This window comes from Dermacentor albipictus, chromosome 3 (genome assembly GCF_038994185.2).
Source record: "Dermacentor albipictus isolate Rhodes 1998 colony chromosome 3, USDA_Dalb.pri_finalv2, whole genome shotgun sequence".
Classification (NCBI taxonomy): domain Eukaryota; kingdom Metazoa; phylum Arthropoda; class Arachnida; order Ixodida; family Ixodidae; genus Dermacentor; species Dermacentor albipictus.
The window spans coordinates 190,570,314-190,591,380 of record NC_091823.1 but is presented as its reverse complement, the minus strand read 5'-3'; the positions used below and the strand labels follow the sequence as shown (position 1 = coordinate 190,591,380).

Here is a 21,067-nt window from a genome sequence, read left to right as displayed (position 1 = left end):
AAATGAGAAAGGCAAGAGCTAAAGCACTCTTGCAGGAAATAGAACAGCAGAACCAATTGGCAGCTATAGTTGATGCAGCCTGGGGGAAATGTAAAGAAGCATATACGGCCATTGTCCCAAATTATCAAGGGAAAGTGCAAGAGGCTATCACTATTTTTACCAAGGACCCCATGGTGGCGGAACAAGTGGCAATTGCTCTAGCCATCAGGAGTAATAAGTGGGCCTGCACTTACAGTGATTCGAAATCCGCTATAAAGCATTTTAGTAAAGGCTACGTAGTTGGTGTTGCAGCTAAACGTTTTGAAAACATTGGGATTATGAGAACTGAAATCCGATGGTTTCCTGCGCATATGGGGAAAGTGGACGAGACTCGGATATACCTCAATGAGGTTGCTCATGACATGGCACGAGGACTTGCTAACCGTGACAGTCACAACCGAACAGTTCACTATCAAGCCAGGGATTCTAGAGATCATTTAATAACATACAATGGCATTACCAAACACTACTATTTAGGACGCAAGCAATTCCCATTGCCACATGCAAAACTGAACACGGCTCAGGCAGTTTCACTGCGCTTAGTGCAAACAGGTACATATCCCACACCGTACACCATTAATAAAATATATCCAGAGAGGGAGACTAAGATGGACTGCAACGATTGTAATGGCATCATTGGAATCAGACATATGCTGGCGGGGTGTCCCACGACTCTCCCCAACCTCGTTGAAGAATGGACACAGTGGGAGAAAAGGATTCAAAGCCCGTTGTTTCAGGATCAACTAAGGGCCGTCCGGAGGGCCCATGATGTCGCTGAAAGGCTTGGCCTGACAGTTCCAACGTGGGAGCGGCCCGCCTTGGCTTAAGAAGCCCAGCCTCCGGACCTCATTACAAAAAAATGTTTTCACACACACACAGCGCAGGACGCGCTTGCATGTGTGGAAAGTTTCTCGAATGCTATCGATGCTTCCATCCACTGTCTGTGACCAAACCTTGTGTAATCTGATTGCATGTGTGCGCGACGCGAATAATGTAGAACTTTGTGGAAGGTGCGCGGGTCCCAGTGATTAGTCTGGAACATTCGTCGATTGATGAATCAAAGCCGACGCGCTTGACCCGTTGATCAGATTTTCGACGATAGCCGACTGTGTTCGCCGCTGTCACCGTTCTTTGAATGTAGCCTGTTTTTGAGGGCACAAGTTCACCCAATAAAACGCTAGTTTCGTCTTTCTCAGTTTGGCTGCTTTCTTCACAATCGTTACAATATTTTGGAACCACTTAAAATTATTAGGCAGGAAGTGAACAACAATACAACATATCCTAGACGAAGATGAAAACCGACTGGAAGGAGAAGCGGCAATAAATTACACCTGAAAAGTATCAGCCGAATCTTTCTAAGGCAATGACGAGGTTGTATTCAAAGAAATAAAAGAGCATGAAAGAGATCCAAGTGGAAAAGAAGCTCGTGCTGATAGATTTGAACTGGAAGACAGCGGTAGAGAAAATTCCTAAGCGCACAGCCACAGGGCTAGACGAGGTTCCCGTTAGGCTGAATAATGAACTAGGACCAAAAAGTAAGGTAGCTCTGGTGAAAGCAGTGGAACAAACTTTAAAAGATAGACGAATACCAGACAGTTGGCAACAACGAAGAATGCATTTAATTTATAAAGGCAAGGGGGAGAAAGATAGAATTCACTCGTATAGACCGTTGATTGTACAGGCTAGACAGTAATATACAGGCTAGCAATGCAGGCAATCAAATTAAAGCTTCAAGCTTGGGCAGAGAATAATGGCATTTTGGGAGAACTTCAGAATGGCTTCATAATAGGTAGGCGTTTAGATGATAACTTATTTGTTCTTACTCAGTGTATTGAAATATCAAAAGTAGAAAGCAGACCGTTATATGTGGCTTTTTTAGACATTACAGGAGCCTATGACGACGTAGACCGCAATACTTTGTGGGATATTCTGAAAGGGGCAGGCTTCGATGACGATTGTCTACAGCTTTTGAGAGAGATTTACCTAGAAAATACCATTTGCGTTGAATGGGAAGGGGTGAGAAGTGAAAAGAAAGTTCATATCAACAAGGGACGGAGGCAGGGGTGCCCTTTATCCCCGCTGCTGTTTATGATGTACATGGTGAGGATGGAGAGGGCGCTAGAAGGAAGTAATATTTGGTTTAATCTCTCATACAAACAGGCGGGTACAGTAGTAGAGCAGCAGCTCCCAGGTTCATCTTATGCGGATGACATTGTGTTGCTAGCTAACAAGCAAAGTGATTTGCAATGTCTGGCTAATATCTGCGGACAGGAAGGCAACAATTTAGGTGTTAAATTTAGTGTTAGAAAATCAGGTGTTATGGTATTCAATGAAAACAGTGAACAGACAGTGGGGATACAGGGTCAGGAAATACCTCGAGTAACAGAATATAAATACCTTGGTATATGGATAAACGAGGGTAATAGATGTCTGGAAACACAGGAAAAAACAATAACAGTGAAGGGGAAGAGAAATGCAGCCATAATGAAGCACAGAGCGCTATGGGGATACAATAGGTACGAGCTGCTCCGGGGTATGCGGAAAGGTGTAATGGTTCCAGGACTTACTTTTGGAAATGCGGTGGTTTGCTTTAAATCAGGGTACAATAAGGACTCGATGGGAAACAAAGGTCAGTGGGTCGCCTCGCATTGGGCGCTCACGGGAAGACTACAAATGAAGCTGTGCAGGGTGACATGGGCTGGACTAGTTTTGAAGTGAGGGAAGCTCGCAGTAAAATTGAGTATGAAGAACGGCTGAGGAATATGGAAGAAAGTAAATGGGCTGCGAGAGTGTTCTGGTATCTATACAGGAAAAACATTTATTCACAGTGGAGGAAAAGAACTAGGAAGCTTACCAGCATATATGTGGCCTGTAGGGTGGGCAACACAGCAACAAAGAATGTCAAGCGCAAAGTCAGAGAGGCTGAAATAATCTCATGGGTGGCGGCAAGGCAAAGGAAACCTGCCATGAGTAAATAATTAAGAGGAAAAAACGAAATGAGGAAAGAAACAATTTATAATAACTGAAAGGGAAGCTCATTACTTTTCGAAGCAAGATCGGGATCCCTTAGAACACGCGCCTATAAAGCGAGATATAAGAAAGAACAAGAAGCGTGTGCTTGCTGCGGTAAAGCTTGGGAAACTATGGAGCATGTTTTATTAGAATATGAAGACGTGTAGCCAGTGGTCGATTTAGACACCACTGGCCTCCTTTAAGCCCTTGGGTTCAGCGGGAGCAGTGGAAAAGTAAACATGACCGCAATAGGCATTAGTAAGAGGTGATAGGAGGATTGGTGGACGAAAAGTAGGGAAACGACAAAAAACGGAAACTTACAAAAGCACAGTTAGCAATGGGGGATCAGAGAATCTGGGTGTGGGAATTCATAGTGCTTATTTTTTTTATTTTCGTTGTCTAACTTAGGACATTAGGCAGTATAATATCAAGAGCTTGGTGGCGCAACCCACGGTCCCATTCCAAAGGGAACGCTCATAACATCAATCCATCCATCCAGCCACAGGCGTGGACGGAATTTTCGCATATGGGCAACGGAAAAGAAAAGTAGTTGATTTTTGGTAGTTCCGTCTTGTTCGTCCTCTCCTCTACGGCGAACGTACCTTTTTACGGAAATTGTATACTCAGAGAAAGCTGTCGGATTCTTTTTATGCGATCCCGTTTTTTTATTACCTGCCTTACAGGGCCCAAAAGTCAATCCCGAAGCGCAAAACTTATGCAGGGCTAATTTTAGCCATAGTTTAAAAATATGCCGATGCACTCTAAGACGACGGGACAAAGTGTATGTTGCTTAATACTGTATCGAGCAAGTGACGCGATTTCTTGTATTCTGCATAATTGAATAATTAGTCAAGATTAATTATCCAACTTCGGAAGCAATGAACTTAGAATCCAATTAGAAAGTTGTAGAGCGCTTTGCAAAACATTCGATTATTCAGTTTCCAATTTTCCATATATTATATATTACTGGTATTAATGTTTTTCCCTAACTGCCGATGCCCACGATATATATATATATATATATATATATATATATATATATATATATATATATATATATATATATATATATATATATATATATATATACATATATATATATATATAGTCATATAATGAGAAGCCAACAAACACTGACACCAAGTACAACATAGGGGAAATTGCATGTGCTTAATAAATGAAATAAAGTAATGATAAATTAATGGAAATTAAAGTGGATGAAAAAACAACTTGCCGCAGGTGGGAACCGAACCCACGACCTTCGCATGTCGCGTGCGATGCTCTACCAATTGAGCTACCGCGGCGGCGTTTCCCCATCCACTTTCTTGGGTATTTATGTGTACTAGTAGAACCCTGGGAGTGTTAGCCAGCGCCCCCACTCACAGACCTTGGCGGCGGACGTGGAACGTCTTTTTTGCCGCAGGCGTCACGAGAACGTGATCTTTTTCGGGTGAAGGCAACTGGTCAATAAACCCACATATGCTACCTGAAGGCATCAATGTTGCCGGATTCGAGACCCTCGTTATGTAATAAACGAGAAGAAAGGGGGTTAACCGAGGGGCCCGATATTTATTAGTCATATAATGAGAAGCCAACAAATACTGACACCAAGTACAACATAGGGGAAATTGCATGTGCTTAATAAATGAAATAAAGTAATGATAAATTAATGGAAATTAAAGTGGATGAGTCGAGTTCTCATTATAGTCGAGTTCGTTATAGTCGAGTTATAGTCGAGTTCTCATTATATGACTAATAAATATCGGGCCCCTCGGTTAACCCCCTTTCTTCTCGTTTATTACATAACGAGGGCTCGTTATGTAACGGTTATGTAACGTTATGTATTTGGTTTGGTTTATATATATATATATATATATATATATATATATATATATATATATACCACGTGACATGCCCACTTACACGCCGTGATTGCAGCGCTCCTAACGTGCTGCATACAGGCAAACATAGCATCCAGCCGGGTGTGCCGCCGTTGCGTCTGGTTAGCGATATCATGAACCGCCGCGAGGGAAGCACGTCGCTGGCCTAAATCGCACAGCCAACGCCTGCGTCCCTGCCCTGTCGCCTTTTAAGCGACAAGAAGTATTACATATGCTGGGTCGCTTATTGCGTATTCTCTGCATATTGGTAATAATGTAGTTAAAAAAAGAATACCCTATACATAACTTGCACACACGTCACTTCCGGCAATTTCCGTGACCGCGTCCGCCATAGCGAAATACCAACCGCTCCGACAGCCACACGGACGACTGTGTTTGCGTCTTTTGTAGTCCTTGTTTTGTTCGAAGTAATGCCTATATGTGAATTATGTGGTTGCCGAACAAGAAGCAAGAGTGCTAAAAGGCCCAGCTGCACTGAATCGAACGTAAGATTACACAGTTTGCCTAAAATATTAACTCGGCAGTGTGAAAGAACGAGGATTCTCTCCGAAAAGACAGGAGCCTCTGGCTTGCTCGTATTAATAGAAACGACTTGAACAACCATGAAAACGTCCGTGTCTGTGGTCGCCACTTCATCACAGGTAAGGAAAAACCACACCCGCATGCATTTACAAGCCGATATAGGCAAGCCATGCCACTGATTGCTATGCACGCGCGCAGCAGATCTCGCCCGCTGCTTACGCACGCAGATCTTTCTCTCGCTTCTGCCACAGTACGCTGCACGCCATGAGTTCTTGACTGCCGTTTACGTACGCTGCTCACCTTTTCCGCCCATCCTTAAAACCGTGCCTGTGCAACGTCGTTACGTGCCGTGTAAAAACGTGGGTGCGTTCGTGTCGGCAGCTCGCCATCCTATGTAATCATTACATCGGGAGGCTTTGCGATGGCTCTGAATATTTGCAGACAGGCCTTCGAAGTTGATGGATGAGGCAAACCCTGACTTGGCACCAATGCAGCATCTGGGTTACGGAAATGAAAGACCTTTGACTAACGAAGTGAGGTTTTAGCGATCGAAGAAGCGCAGCCAGAAAAAGAAAGAAAAGGATGCTGTCGAAGCCAGCGTGGCAGCGCAACAATCTCCCGCGGGTATCGAGTTTCCCGGAAGCGGCTGCAAGCTCGGAGGCAGAGTGTCGAATGCAGCTTCCAGTTTCTACTGTGGACTCAGAACCACTCAGTAAGTTGTAAGTTAGCACCAAAAGTTTGTGATACTGCTTACTGTGAGTCACGTAGGATTTGGTTTACTTTTTTTTTCTTCTTTTGCAGCTGATATTGGTGTGCAGAGGGATTTAACGGAGCAAAACATCCAAGCACTTGAGGCAGACAAGAGACTTGCTTCTGAATTGTGCACCTTAAAAAAGCAAAAAAAGAATTCCTTGAAGTTACGGAAGCATCTCTGCATCGAGATGACACCAAAGTTGCCTTTTACTCGGGAATGATGAACTGTTCGGTCGTGCATGCCATATTCCAACCGGTCGAGTCTGCTGTGAAACATACGCCGCAAAATGGGTTGCCAAAGTTTCAGGAGTTCAATATTTTCTTAATGAAACATACGTTCAACTTGCCGCACCAGGATCTTGCCTACAGGCTTCACATTTCATGTGCTACCGTCAGTAAAATTTTGGAGAAGTGGCTGGATGCTGTCTTTTCAAGGTTGAGGTCACAGATTGTGTGACCGTCATGAAAAGATATGCAAAGGACAATGTAACAAGCGTCTTTTGACTCATTTGCCTCAAAAGTGGCAGTCATAATTGACTGCTTTGAGATCAAAATTTCTAGACAGTCATCCTTGCCTCCAAGAAGCGAGACTTGGCCGAACTCTAAGAACAGCAACACTGCCAAGTTTTTATTTGGCATCTGCCTACAAGGCGTAATTACATACATTTCTGAAGGTTGGGGAGGCAGAGCTAGCGATAAGCACATTCATTCATTCATTCATTCATTCATTCAGAATTTATTTAAGACAACGAAAAGGTTGTCCAGGGTGACGTGGCAAAAGGCATACTTTGCCTGACGAGGCCACGCCACCCGGATGACAGGCGGCACCACAGGCTACAAAAATCAAGAAAGAGCATTACATAATAGAACACACATTCAATATTTTTTACACAATGCATAAGATATCCTTACAAAAACACAGGCTTTCGGCGGAAAAACAAAACAGCATACTTCAAAGCACAATTCGACCATAGCAGTATTTACAAAACACACTAGTGATAGGTATACGTTCAGTTTTCACCTTTAAGGTTCATTTATGAGCATTGCTTTAATTAACATTTTGTATTTACGTATAGAGGGAGTGCTGCGTACAGTATCCAGAATAATAGGGTATTGATTAATTAAGTCAGGAATTTGCCATCCTAACCTCTGAAAACCGTAATTAGTGCGTACACGAGGTGTTTCCATACATTGTTTCCTAAGTTCGTATGTGCTAAGTTTAGTGTGATAGGTGGTTTCGAAGGTTATTTTGTCTAGTTTGTACTGGCGTAATATTTCCAGACATAATTTGTATGTGTGCAGTTTACTTATTTCTAGTATTCCATAAGACCTAAACAAGGGCCAGCAGCTGCGCAATAACTGTATTTTCCCAATAGCTCGTAACGCCCGTTTTTGAATTGCAAAGAGGGAATCTCGATTTGTTTGTGTCGTCGTTAACCATACAAGGGAACAGTAGCTTAAACGGGAATGTATTAATGAATAGTATATTTGCCGCTTTATGGACGCCGGGAGATATCTCAATTTGTTTAAAATGCCAACCGCCCGACAAAGATCACTTCGAAGCTGATCAACATGCGAATTCCAAGAGAGATTTTCTTGAAACAGAACACCTAGAAAACGAATTTGCGAGCACTGTTTCAGCTGAGTGTTTTCAAAGTTTAAGTTTAGGTTGTCAGGAGCTTTTACACCTTTTGCTCTGAAGAGAATGTATTTGGTCTTACTAGCATTTAATTGCATCTTGTTTAGTTTTAACCATGTACTCAAGCCAGTCAACCAATAGTTTGCCTTTCTTTCGAGCGCGTAGGGGTCAATACCTGAGAAAAAGACATTTGTGTCATCAGCGTACAACACTAGGTTTTCGCGGCCTGGTATATTCACAATATCATTCAGGTATAAAATAAGAGTACAGGTCCGAGAATAGATCCCTGAGGCACACCATATTTTATTGTTTTTACGTGTGAGGCTGCAGCATTTATGACAGTAAATTGCTCTCTTGACGTTAAATAGCTCTCAATTAAGGTCAACGACACGCCACGGAATCCGTAAAGTGGAAGCTTTCTTATTAGAACATCGTGCTGAACACAGTCGAATGCCTTTCTGAAGTCGAGGAAAATTCCCAGGGTGTGTGCCTTTTCTTCAATGTTGTTTAGAATTTTTTCCTTTATCCCGAGGAGTGCGGTTTCGGCTGATCTATCTTTCCTAAAGCCAAATTGCTCATCGGCTATAATATTTTGCGCGGTGAGAAAACGGACGAATCCTTTGTTTATAACCTGTTCGGCTACCTTTGCAAATACTGGTAGTACTGATATAGGCCTATAATTTGTTAGTTCGTTCGCTGGGCCACCCTTGTGCACAACAGTCACTTTGGCCAGTTTCATTTTCTGCGGAAAAACGCCTGTAGATAAAATAATGTTGCAAATGTGAGAGAGCGGACAACTGATTATTTCACCTACAGCCTTTAGAGGTTTCGGTTTAATTTCATCTGCTCCTGGAGCACAGCCATTTTTTAGTGTCAGAATAATATCTAGCACTTCACGTTCGTCAGTGGGTGCTAAAAACAATGTGTTTGCGGCGTTTGATGCAATGAACTGCTCGCACGGTGAATCAACTGAATTCCCATCGCATGATCCGACTGCAATGAAATCGTCATTAAATAAATTTGCGACTTCGTTGTCAGTCATAGCGTCGTTTTGATACGGAACCTTTTTGTGCTGGAAATTTTTCGAGAGTACCTCCCTCACGGTTTGCCACATTAGCCGTGAGTTACCCGTAATGTCTGCAAACTTTGTTATGTAGTATTCAAATCTTGATTTTCTAATATGTGCATTTAATTTGTTTCGAACTTTTTTAAACAGTGTAAAGTCATTTTCATGCTTGGTATTCAGGAATTTTTCAAACAGCCTGTTTTTTTGTTTGATTCTCATATGCAGTTCATGAGTGATCCAAGGCTTCCTTATCTTTTTTCGTTTTACCCATGGCTCGAGGGGAAAACACTTCTCGTATGCAGCCATAAAGCAGGAAAGAAAAGCCTCGTACGCTTTATTTGCATCTGTTTCCATTAAGATGGAGTCCCACCTTTGATTTGAGAGAAGATATTTGAATTTGCTGATATTTTTTTCAGAGTAATGGCGGATAAAAACTGGTTGCTTATTTGAATTAGGCCTTTTGTGAGGTAAAATGCAGTAGATTGGCAAATGGTCACTTAAACGCACTTCAATACACCCGATTTGACAACGTCAGGCGGAAAGCTTGTAATGCAAAGGTCTAAAATACTTTGAGAGGTAGGAGTAATCCTAGTTGGCATATCTATTAAGTTACAGCACGCGTATGACACAAACAGCTCTTGTAGGCGCGAATAGCCGGAGGTATCTGATGAAACATTGAGATTAAAATCGCCAACAAAAGCACACTGTAGTTTTAACTCAAGACTTAGTTCAAACAGTTCTTCCATATAGTTCAAGAAATGGTTCAAGGATCCAGATGGCGGGCGATAAAACACTCCTAGCAGGATGTCATAAAGTTGTACAACGACACATTCAATGTTTTCATTTATAATATTATATTCTGTGAGTGCATTGTACTTGAAGTGTGAGCGAATCTACATCGCACTACCACCACCACGTTTGAAAGCGCGACATACGGATATGCAGTCGTAACCATCAAGAAAAGCACACTCATCATCAGAGGAAAACCACGTTTCAGTGAAACAAAGAATGTCAAAAGAATAGTTAAGGTCATTTAGGAATAAGTCTACCTCATCAAGTTTAGTTTTTAAGCTCCTAGCGTTAAGATGAAACAAAGAAAGTGTGTCTTTTTTTAAGAAAGCAGGTTCACAAGGAAGGTCAAAACATGAGTGCATCATCTTGCACTAAAGAACACAAAGAACGCCCACATCGTGGGTGCTGCAAGAGCACGTTACTGCAAGTTGATAAAATCTTGCTCACTGCGAATGACGAAAGCGGGGTCGCCGGTCTGCTTCCGCAGCAGAACTTTTCCGTTAGCATGCCAAACGTATGCGTAGCCATTCTTTTTTGCCCATTCTTTTGTCGAGGTTAGCAATGTGCGGGAGAGCCGCGTGATATTTTCGCAGATAAACAAGCTTTTCTCTTTTTGCAGCAAATGTCTGTTTGCCAGCCAAGTGTCACGGTCCTCTTGCCTCAAAAAGCGAGTGATAATAGCTGGCGTTTTGTCGGCCTTCGCTGGCAGCCTATGCACGGCAGCTATATCCTTCCTTGTTACATGCGGTACATTCAGTTTGGTAGCCACTTCGTTTATCTTTTCTAGTAGGTCCTCATCGACGGACTCAGAGACGCCATGTATTTCAAGATTTAAGCGGCGACTTCGCCACTCTAAGCTTTCGACTTCACGCTTTAGGTGAGCAATTTCATTTGCCGAGTCCGCCTTCTCAAGTTTGTCTACACGCTGGCAAAGTTCTTTGGTGTTTTTTTCTTGATCAGTCAGCCGGTTTTGAAATTCGTCAAACTTATCTGAGATAACCTGCACTGCGGCTTCTAATTCATTAATTCTTTTGGGCAAGGTTTGGAGAGCGTCAAGTTTAGCCTCAATTTTGAGCAAACGTGTTAACACTTCCTTTTCTGCACTAAGCTTCTCACTTCCATCTTCCACAGTGTGGCCATGTTTGCATGTATTGCACTTCCAGTTTTTTTTCACACGTTTTGTTTGCCACACCTCTTCGGTTATACCAGAACAGTCGCCAAAATGAAAACTAAACTTACATTCACAGCAGCTGGCAGAGGGCAGATTTTCAGGCACAAGCGAGCGGCATGTACAACATCTCGACATGTCGTGCGGTGCAAAGGCAAATACACTTCAGGAAAACAATGTACTCGTGGCAGCAGCGGCAGGGTCGGCAACAAAAAAGAGTCTAATCCTTATTAGTAAAGACGACCAACCTGTAAATATACAGAGTAGATTTCACTTGTCGTGCGTGCCGGTGGCTGCCGCTGCTGCCAAATGCGGGGAGACGCCCCCTCGGTCCTTGCTTGTTCGTCAGTTGTCGCTGGCGTCGGTGATGCAGGTGGCGATTTGCCTTCCCCAGAACTGTCTCGCTTCCACAGCGAAGGAAAAAAACTTCGGGCGACGATCGGTTTTCAGTTGCACAAGCACAGCCGGAGCTGTTCTCGGCGGCCAGGAAACTTTGGTCCACAGGCGAAGGACGCTGTAAATATACAGAGTAGATTTCACTTGTCGTGCGTGCCGGTGGCTGCCGCTGCTGCCAAATACCTAACATAACCGAACATTGCGGCATTTTGGAATATTTGTCACAAGGGGATGTTGTTTTAGCTGACAGAGGTTTCGACATTGCAGACAATTTAGGGTTGTACTGTGCTAGACTCCATATCCCTGCTTTCACTAGAGGCCACAAACAACTCATTGCGCTGGATGTAGAAAGCGCGAGAAAACTAGTCAATGTTCGCATTCATGTAGAACGGGTGATAGGCAGTGGCGTAGCCAGAAATTTCGTTAGGGGGGGGGGGCTCACGTTACAGGTGGACCCCCTCCTTAAGAGGAAACATTAGGTCGGATGCGCCTATCTAAATACATGAAGAAGGATAATTCGTTTTTCTCGACAACCACTGCACCAAATTTGACGAGGTTTGTTGCATTTAAAAGAAAAACCTCCATTCTAGTCACTGTTTGTTTCGAATTTTCGATTGAGGTCATCAATATTTTATTAAGAAGTGGCAAAAATCGAAAATTTTCAGAAAACGATACAATTCGGTTTACAACTCTGTAAATCAGCAATGATAATTGATATCACAATTCTGTGAATTGCACATAATAGTACATCTACAGCGGACAAAATTTATATGTTACACATGAGTCCCAAAACATTAAGTATTATGGAAATACGGCTTTTGCAGAACCTATGCACATAACATAACCAATTCACGTAAGATACAAATTGACATATTGAATTTCTCCGCTTTGAATGGTGTAATGGATGCCGTTTACAGAACCGCGATATCTGTTCTCGATGCAGAACTATTATTATTTAAACATCGTGCTTCCATTTTTCTCAAACTTTCGAATTTTTCAAAATATTTTAAACAAAGTTCAGCCCAAATCGAAATTGCACTTCCAACGGACACTAGAATTTAACATACTCTCTCAAATGCAATGAATTTCATTAAAACCGATTCAGGAGTTATCTCAGAAAACAATTTCTGCATTTTACATGTAACTGAATAGGCCGCGTCGCAGTTGGGCCCGAGCTAAAGCTTCCTCTTAAACAATTTGCCTAGGGATCAAATACACCAATAATAACTGCATTTCCATTGCCAAAGATGCTGCAAACGAATTGCTGAACGCTACGCACTGTCAATACAAGTAAAATATGTATTTTATCATAAAAGAATATACTCATATGTGCCAAAAATTGTGGCCAATATAACTATTTAATAAGTAAAGAAAATATCACACGAACTTTAGAACTACGTCACTTCGAAGCCAGCAAAGCAGTGAATGCCGCTGATATGAAAAATGTAAAGGCCATGAAATGAACAAGTTGAGGACAAATATGTTAATGACACTTTGTCATTCAAGATCCTTGTTTACATTCTTGCACAGTCGCCCAAATCTTTAACTGGTGTGCCGGAGCGGCGACTTTTCCGTGCGTCAGCGCCGTTTGACGGGGCGAGGCTGGAAACAGTCTGAGGCTAAGCGCATGCGGACAAAGCGCGCTCAGCTGGGCCCATCGTCTACTAGGCTGTTTCCAGCCTCGCCGCGTCATACGGCGCTGACGCCCGTAAAGTCGCCGCTCCCGCACACCAGTTAAAGATTTGGGCGACTGTACATATACAACGGCCAGTGAAAAATCTCTATGATGCTGCCATTTGTTCTAATGTATTTCGCAGCAGCAGCTGTCACCGGTCGTGTATCGTGAGTAATTGCACCGAAATTATAGTCGCAACAGAGACCACGTATAAAAAGCAGGAGTTCTGCAGAATATACGAGGGCGAGTCAAATGAAAGTGAGCCAATGCGAATATATATAACAAACGGGGTACTTTAATTAAAAGTAGCCCCCATGAGCATTTAGACATTTGTCCCATTGACTAAAGAGTCGCGAAATTCCCGTCTCATAAAGCTCCTTGGGTTGTTGCTTCAAAACGTCTGCAACTGACTTTCACGACATCGTCCGAGACGAATCTGGTTCCCTTGAGCTGTTTTTTCGGTTGCCCCAAAATGTGGAAGCCGCAAGGCGACAGGTCCGAGCTGTATGGCGGATGTTGCAGCGTTTCCCGCTTGAACATGGCCAGTTTTGTATTAACCACGTCAGCGACGTGGGAACGGGCATTGTCGTGGAACAAGATGACCCCATTCGTCAATTTTCCACGTAGTTTGCTCTTGATTGCGACACGCAGCCGATCCGGCGTTTCACAATATCGGAAACAATTGATAGTCTCTCAAGATTCAGCAAATTCTATCAGTAATGGCCCCTGACGATTGAAAAATAAAAGTCAACAACACTTTTCTCGCGGAAATGACGGCCTTTGCTTTCTTTGGAGAAGGTGAATTTGAATGTTTCCATTGTAAGCTTTGCCGTTGTGTTTCAGGCTCTTAGTAGTGGCATGATGGCTCGTGTCCGATCACAATTGCAGACAAGAAATCGTCACCTTTATTGTGACACCGGGTCAGATGAGTAAAGGTAGCGCTGATCTTCTCCGTATTCTGGCAGTGGTTCAAAATCTTGCGCATCCATTGCGCACACAAGAGCCGATAACCGAGATGTTCATGAATGATGGCGTGCACCAAACCGTGACTGATGTTCACACGCTCTGCCAGTTCATCGATGCTTATCCTCCGTTCTTCTTTCATCAGCTCATCAACTTTTGCAATTTTGTTAGGGGTGATTGCACGATGGCTTTGGCCCGGTCTGGGATCGTCTTTGCAAATTCCACGTCCTTCTTTGAACCGTTTGTTCCAACGCTTCACAATGGCCAATAAAATGCAATGTTCCATGTACACGGCAGTCATACGGTGACTAATTTCTTTTTGGGAAACACCTTCAGCTGTTAAAAACATCACGGCATTACGCTGCTTCACTTCTGGGGAGTCCATTACGGCACGCTACCATGTTCAACCCAGTGTATGAGAGCATTAAAGAACATTTATCCTCACACCTGCGTGTCACTTTTGTAAATGAGAGATGCCTGTGTGCTACGCGCAGGCCTTGCAGATAAGGAACAGAACCATAATTTCGCGGCGTGGGTAGGCTCACTTTCATTTGACTAGCCCTCGTACATTAGAAATGCGAAAATGCAATGGAATATACAAATGCGAAAATACAGCTTGATAAAGAGCAAAAAAGTGCCACTGGAAATGCCATTGCACGTACACACAACACCTCGCAACAAGATATTTGAATATACGTATAAGTCTGCAATAAATCTACGTATCTGAGAAAACGTCACGGTACATAATGCGTCAAACAAGGCAAATAAACATGTTGCGCAATCACAGATTAACAGAATCCTAGATCCTGCCCCCATTTCATCGACTCCCCCCAATGTAACGCGCGCGACGGAAGGCGGTGCACTTGCTCCTCACTTTGTGAGCCAGAGTGAGCCACTATCGTCGGCTCACCCATCCCCCCCTCCCCCCACACGCTTTCACTCGCAGATATATATATATATATATATATATATATATATATATATATATATATATAAATTATTTATTTATTTCGAAAATGGCATACAAATACGAGCCTGCCCAAGCCAACAATGGGCTTGTGGGGCAGCGCTCGGCAGAATGGAGCAAGCCAGGGAGCGGCACAGTAAATCAATTATATACAAGACTCAAAATAAAAACTCAAGAAAGAAAGAAAGAAAGAAAGAAAGAAACCAAATTACACATACAAATCAAAAATATAAGATTTAACTTCTTTCCGTGTGCTGGAAGATAAAACTTTATCTGGCAGGTCATTTAACACATCAGGTACATAGAAGGCACGGACACGTTTGCCATATCTTGTCCGTACTCTTGGTAAGGTAAAGCGGTCGCGTGTACGTAATGCTCTGGCGGGGACATACGGGAGGCAGAACTCATTGTTCCATATATACAAAAGGATTACCGTTTCTTTGAATAACAGCCTGAACGAGGGCATGTGCGAGCATGAAAAAAGACTGGAATTGTTAGTAATGTGCACACCATACATCACCGCCCGAATTATGGATTTTAGTAAAGAATCAACTTTATTGCGCCAAAACACTGAACAGAAATAAAAAGAACAGATTCCATATCTCAGCACACTGTACGCTAATGCATGTGCTACAGTTTTCCTTACGTAAATTGGGCATAGTGCTTTAATAGAATGCAGTAGGCAGGCTATTTTGCGCAGCCTTTCACAAACGTTAGCCAAGTGAGTGTTCCAGGACATGTTAGAATCGAAGTGAACACCGAGATAATTGACACTTGAGAGGTATGGAATAGGAGAGCAAGAGCAATTGTTACACAGAGGAGAATGAAGAAACAGTGGAGTGATGACAGGAATAGATTTCAGCGGATCGTGAAAACATACTAATTTAGTTTTATTCTGGTTAATAGAAATTAAGTTTTTACGGTACCAACTGATAACATTTGTAGTGTCAGTTTGTAATTCAGCCACGGCTTGATGGTAATTAGTATGACGAGATACTAAAAGCGTGTCATCTGCGTATTGAAACACCCGACAGCGAAAAATTGCTTGACTGAGATCATTAACGTACAAGTTGAATAAAAGGGGAGCTAAAATCGACCCTCAACTCAACTGTCTAGGTTTGCTTTTAATATTTCCGAGAACTACTACTTGAATTCGACCGTGCAAATAATTCTCAAGGAAAGTTAGAAAAGGCCCTCGGAAGCCATAGCTATGAAGTTTGCAAAGTAAAATTTCATGGTTGACGGAGTCAAAAGGTTTTGATACATCTAGAAATAATGCACAAGCGAATGCACTAACTTCAAGAGTACTATTAAGGAAATCGGTTAATTCATCTAATGCTAATCTAGTGCCACGCCCACAAGTAAATCCGTACTGATTAGGCGACATTATGTTGTGCGCATCAATGAAGCTCTGCATTACGTGAAAAATATGCTTTTCAAGTATAAGAGCAATGCACGAAAGTATCGAAATTGGCCTGTAGTTTGTGACAACATTGACCTGTCCGCTTTTGAAGAGAGGAACTACAAGCGCTTCCTTGAGGCCAGGCGGTATTTCTTTTGTGGTTATTTTGTGTATTTCTTTTGTGGCATGCGGCGCGGGGTCACGATGTTATCGCACTTGGACTTTATGCGGAACATGAGGGCGACGGCGATGGCAGGAATGCGCCTAGTGTCAGTATAATTGCTATCACAATATTATAATAAATGTATCCGGCAGCTGAAGCGTCCCATGGCCCATTACTTTCCGCAAAAGAAGTAACGAAATAGCACTTTCACCATGCGACAATTCGCTGCACCGCAACAACGCTTCTTTTTTTCCTTTTGTGGGGCGGGGGCACCGTAATGAAAAAAACAACGCAAAGTTTGTAGGTCACAATAGAATGCCTATTTTGGGCGACTGATATGGCTATTAAAGGAATATCGAAGAAAACACGAGACGCTTGGTCCACCAAGAACCGTGCGCATATACTGCTCGGTATCCTACATCGGCGAGACAAGACTTTCTGGAAAGGTTGCGCTCAAGCGAACGCACTGCAATCCGTCGAGTCCCGACAGTGATGCGGCTAGCGACCATTGTTTCTTTTTCTCGTCTGCTAGCTAGAAAGCGTCGAAAGCTCTGCCAGGCGAAAATGCGCTCGGCCAGAGAAAACCGAACGCGCACCGAAGTGCGCCGCGCGGTGGTCGGAGCAACACGAGAAAAACGCGTGCGCTCTGGCTGGCTCTGGTAGCGCGCGGGTAAGGGAGCGAGAACAAAAAAAAATTGAAGAGGCTCAATGTGTCCTCGCGATTAAAAGTCAAAGTAGAAAAATAAGTAAGAACGTAGTTGCCTTGGCTGGCTTTAGTGTCTTCACTGGATGCTTTGGCGCAGGTGAAAAAAAATGATATTTCTAATGTGACATGACGGCACGAATGAACCACCACAACGCTTCGTCTCATCGGGCCTCGCTGCGGGCTTTGTCAACTTGTCTGACAGCGTGTTCATTTGGCTTGTCTCGTTGTATGGCCCGATGTGCGACTTTGGAAAATTCAGTGCACCTTTGGCGTCAAATATTTATGGGAGCATTAAACCTACAAAGTTCCGCAATTGAAAATCTAAAGCACACGTTTGGAAATGTCAGTGTACCTTTCACATCAAACGTTTATGAGAACTTTACATCCATAAAGTTTCGGAATTGATATCCACGCGCTCCGTAAATTCCATGATACACTGTAAACAAAAGTTAACCGACATTGGGGTTTTTGCGGCTCATGAGCTTCGAAGACTACCTTGCACCAGAAAATTACTCTGGCATGAGGCAGTAAAATGCGTTACATTACATCGTTTTACTACCATCTCTGAGATACGTAGTAAAAGGATGTCATGAGCCGGCTTTACGACGTACAGAGTTTTAGATCACGTGACCAAAAACCATCTATTGAGAGTTTAAAACCACGTGATCTGGAACCAACCTGAAGATCACGTGATTAAATACTACCACTTTACTCCCCAAGGTTGCAAGCTCCGCCCAATCCAGTTAAGCCTACGCTCGGCGACAGGCACGGCCGCGGCAGGAATGGCAAAGATCGATACCGTGGCGGTGCATCCACCAGCGGAACGGCAGAACGTTGGAAACTTGGAACGTATGTACTACATACGTCGCGTAAGAGGCGTCTCAAGTGGACGCGGCTTCCTGCCGGCGCGCCGCCCGTTGCACGACCGACGAGCCAATCGACTGCATTGCGTCAGTGCGAACTCATCGAAAAGTAATGTTCCGATTCCGCTCTGCACGGCGAACCGGCGTGGCCATGCTCGCATTCAGCGACAAAAATCGCCTCAAGAATCGTTCCTGGACCGATCCTCTCTACGGCAGGTAAATATCTTGCCGTTCGCGAGGGATACCGCCATCGGCCAGCAGCCTACAAACGGCGAGTTGTCGCGTCTGCTGCTCCGGCCGGAAGCAAGCGTGTCGGTCAAAGTTCATTGCCAAGCACAAGCCCACTTTTTCATGCTTCTACGAGCGAGGAAACGACTGTCTCTTGTCCACTTTGAAGCTGTGAACGGAATCGTCACGACCCACTGTAGCACAAAATAAACAAAACGTTGGTTAGTTGTAGTGACAGTCAATGGAAAGCCTCACGCACTAGAAATAGATGCGATCATGTCGAGCGGTCTCACCAATTCAAGGTGAGGGCACATAATCTCGTAAACACGACAGCTAGCGCTGTAGGAAGCGTGTATACGAGCGGTGATCATGAATTTGTGCTCAGTAGGCGTCAAAGAAGCCCGTAGGCCATCCACCATTGCAAGCACACGGAGCTGCACGGACGGCGCGCTGATGGGCTCGTGTTCGCCAACCAAAGCGGGAGACACATGGTCCGATCCGGCGTTCGACGCGCCTGAACGGCAGCCGGAATCGAGGTGTTTTGCCGTGCCGAAGCGCCGGATCGGACGTCCGGCGTGCGACAAACCGGGCAAATTTTCATCGTCCGGTGTGTCGGACAACCGCACTCTCCGCACCGTCGTTTGGCCGCAGCTAATGTGACGTTCTCTGACGTTCCCTCCATGGAGGCGGCGCTGGCAGGCCGGTTTCTCGCCGTCTTTTTTTTTTTTCCCTTGCCTGCTGCAGTTTGTTGCCGACACGAAATAGTTGCCAGTTCAATAAAGTTATCTCGAACATGTGCTTATTATGCAAAACAGCGCCTAGTACACTAGCACTAAGCTACCGTCGAAATCGGGAGCCGCAACGCGAGGGCCTTTCCGCGGACAAACAGCACACACCGATCTCTATGCACCAACCGTCCGAGCGAGGCTGCTCGCTTCGCTTGCACGTTTGCCCTTCGCAACGACTGCGTCGAGTAAACCAATTGTATTTGATTACGGGCTACCTAAGTGCACAGCGTTAACTGTTTTGGCAAAAATAAGCCCTCTTCATCGAGCTCGGGCTGAATCAAGGGCCGTCGGCCGCAGCGTCCGCCTAGCTATGCCTGCCGGCCGTATCGCTGGCTGTTACCGGAGCCGTCACTGGACAACGCGCCGTCGTGAAGTGTTCTGTCAATTGCAGGGGCATAATTTTATTGACAGTGTTCACGTAAAGCGAAGCAGTGTTGTGCAGAGTTTTATGCGAAGCATATTACGAGAGCTCAACCCAGCTCCTCAGGCGCGGCGGTGCCGCCTTCAATGACCTTTGACCCCATGCCATACCACGTGACACCGTGACGTCACGACAGAGGAGAAACAGGGCTCCAACTCGCGCTGTCGCTCGCGGCGTCGCGGCGGTATATAAGCAGCTGCACTTGTTTCTAGGTGGCGTTGGCTCAGCTCTTGCAAGATGGGCTGGGTGGGAATCGAACCAGGGTCTCCGGAGTGTGAGACGGAGACGCTACCACTGAGCCACGAGTATTTTTTTTTCTTTATTGCCGACTTCGACGTTCTAAATCATGGTTTTACAAAGGATAAAACATGTGAGCCACACTTCGGTCAACACGGTACTAAAATATTTTCAACATCGCTAATTCATCAAATACAGAGATCCATTGCGGTGGATCAGGCAGCGCTTTGAAACCGTCTCTCACACACACAACACTCTCAATGAAATTTTCCCGAGTCGGTCGAGCAATAATGTCTCCGTTTTGGAATTGCAGTCTAGTTTTCCACATTGCGTGGAGGCTCAGGACCATAATAAGGTCATACGGGCAGTGGCGTAGCTAGGTCCTCTGGCACCCGGGGCCCATAGGTCTTCTGTCACCCCCCCCGCCTCCCCCCCCCCCGGGTGTAGTCGAGGAACGCGAGGATATCAACAAGTTCCGGGTGTCTTCTGAAGCATATGACACCCCCCCCCCCCGCTGGCCCCTTGCACCCGGGGCCCACGGCCCCCCGGCCCCCCCTATCGCTACGCCACTGCATACGGGACATCCTCGGTGTTATCAATCGGTAAGAAGCGTATTCCATATGGGTCTAAGGGTAAGTGTTTTTTCAATGTTCTCTGCAGAACATCCCAGTGAAAGATGGCGTCCCAGCAGTCTAGGAATGCATGTTCTATTGTTTCCGGTTTTTTGCATAATAAGCAGTCGGTGGTCCAGGGGATGAATATACCCTTTTCATGAAGCCAGGTCTTAACGGGAAGTGTGTTTGTGTGTAATTTGAAGAAGAAAGATTTAGCTGACGTCCGTATTGGCATTTTTTTCACTCTCTTTAAGACATCTTCTCCTGGGCCTCCACGGTGTGGAAGACGGTAAAAAGCTGCAGGGAACATCGTGTCCACGAGATCTCTCTATAGTTTTTTCCTTGTAACGGTTGACAGGTATAGCTGTGAAAAACGTACATTCAACATCCTATATGACCATACCACTTCACGCAGGTAACCAGTCACAGCTCCTGGCATGTTGTGAACAGTCGAAACAATGAATCCTGGAATTTGTCTACACAGCCGTACCTGTATCACTGTTCGGAGAAACGGATCTTTTTGATCCCGTAAAAACACAAAACGTGACACGACTTGTCGCAGAAACAAATGAGCTAGACCAAGCCCACCTTTCTTGACAGGGAGGAACAAGTTCGTTCCACTCATCCTCTCCCAGGTAGACGCCCAAATAAATGTAGCGAAAACTCGGTGAATTTTTTGTACGCTTACCCTCGCAGCACACAACACATTCATAACGTACCATATCTTAGATACTAAAAAGAGGTTGCAGACA

At 44.4% G+C, this 21,067-nt stretch overlaps 1 protein-coding gene across 2 annotated transcripts in view; it reads right to left on the bottom strand.

Annotated features, from left to right (window-relative positions):
- LOC135908699 (uncharacterized) overlaps positions 1-11,340 on the bottom strand; it is a 195,707-nt gene extending 184,367 nt beyond the window's left edge. Inside the window, exon 1 of one of the 2 annotated variants that reach the window (XR_011512987.1) lies at positions 11,141-11,340. Coding sequence is in view for 1 of the 2 variants with exons in the window: in XM_070536406.1 (XP_070392507.1) it covers positions 10,964-11,030 (67 nt within the window). In the remaining variant the exon portion in view is untranslated. Of the gene's footprint in view, positions 1-10,963 lie in introns of both variants that reach the window. The other variant, XM_070536406.1, reaches the window with a different exon arrangement.
- Positions 11,341-21,067: the final 9,727 nt, after the last annotated feature.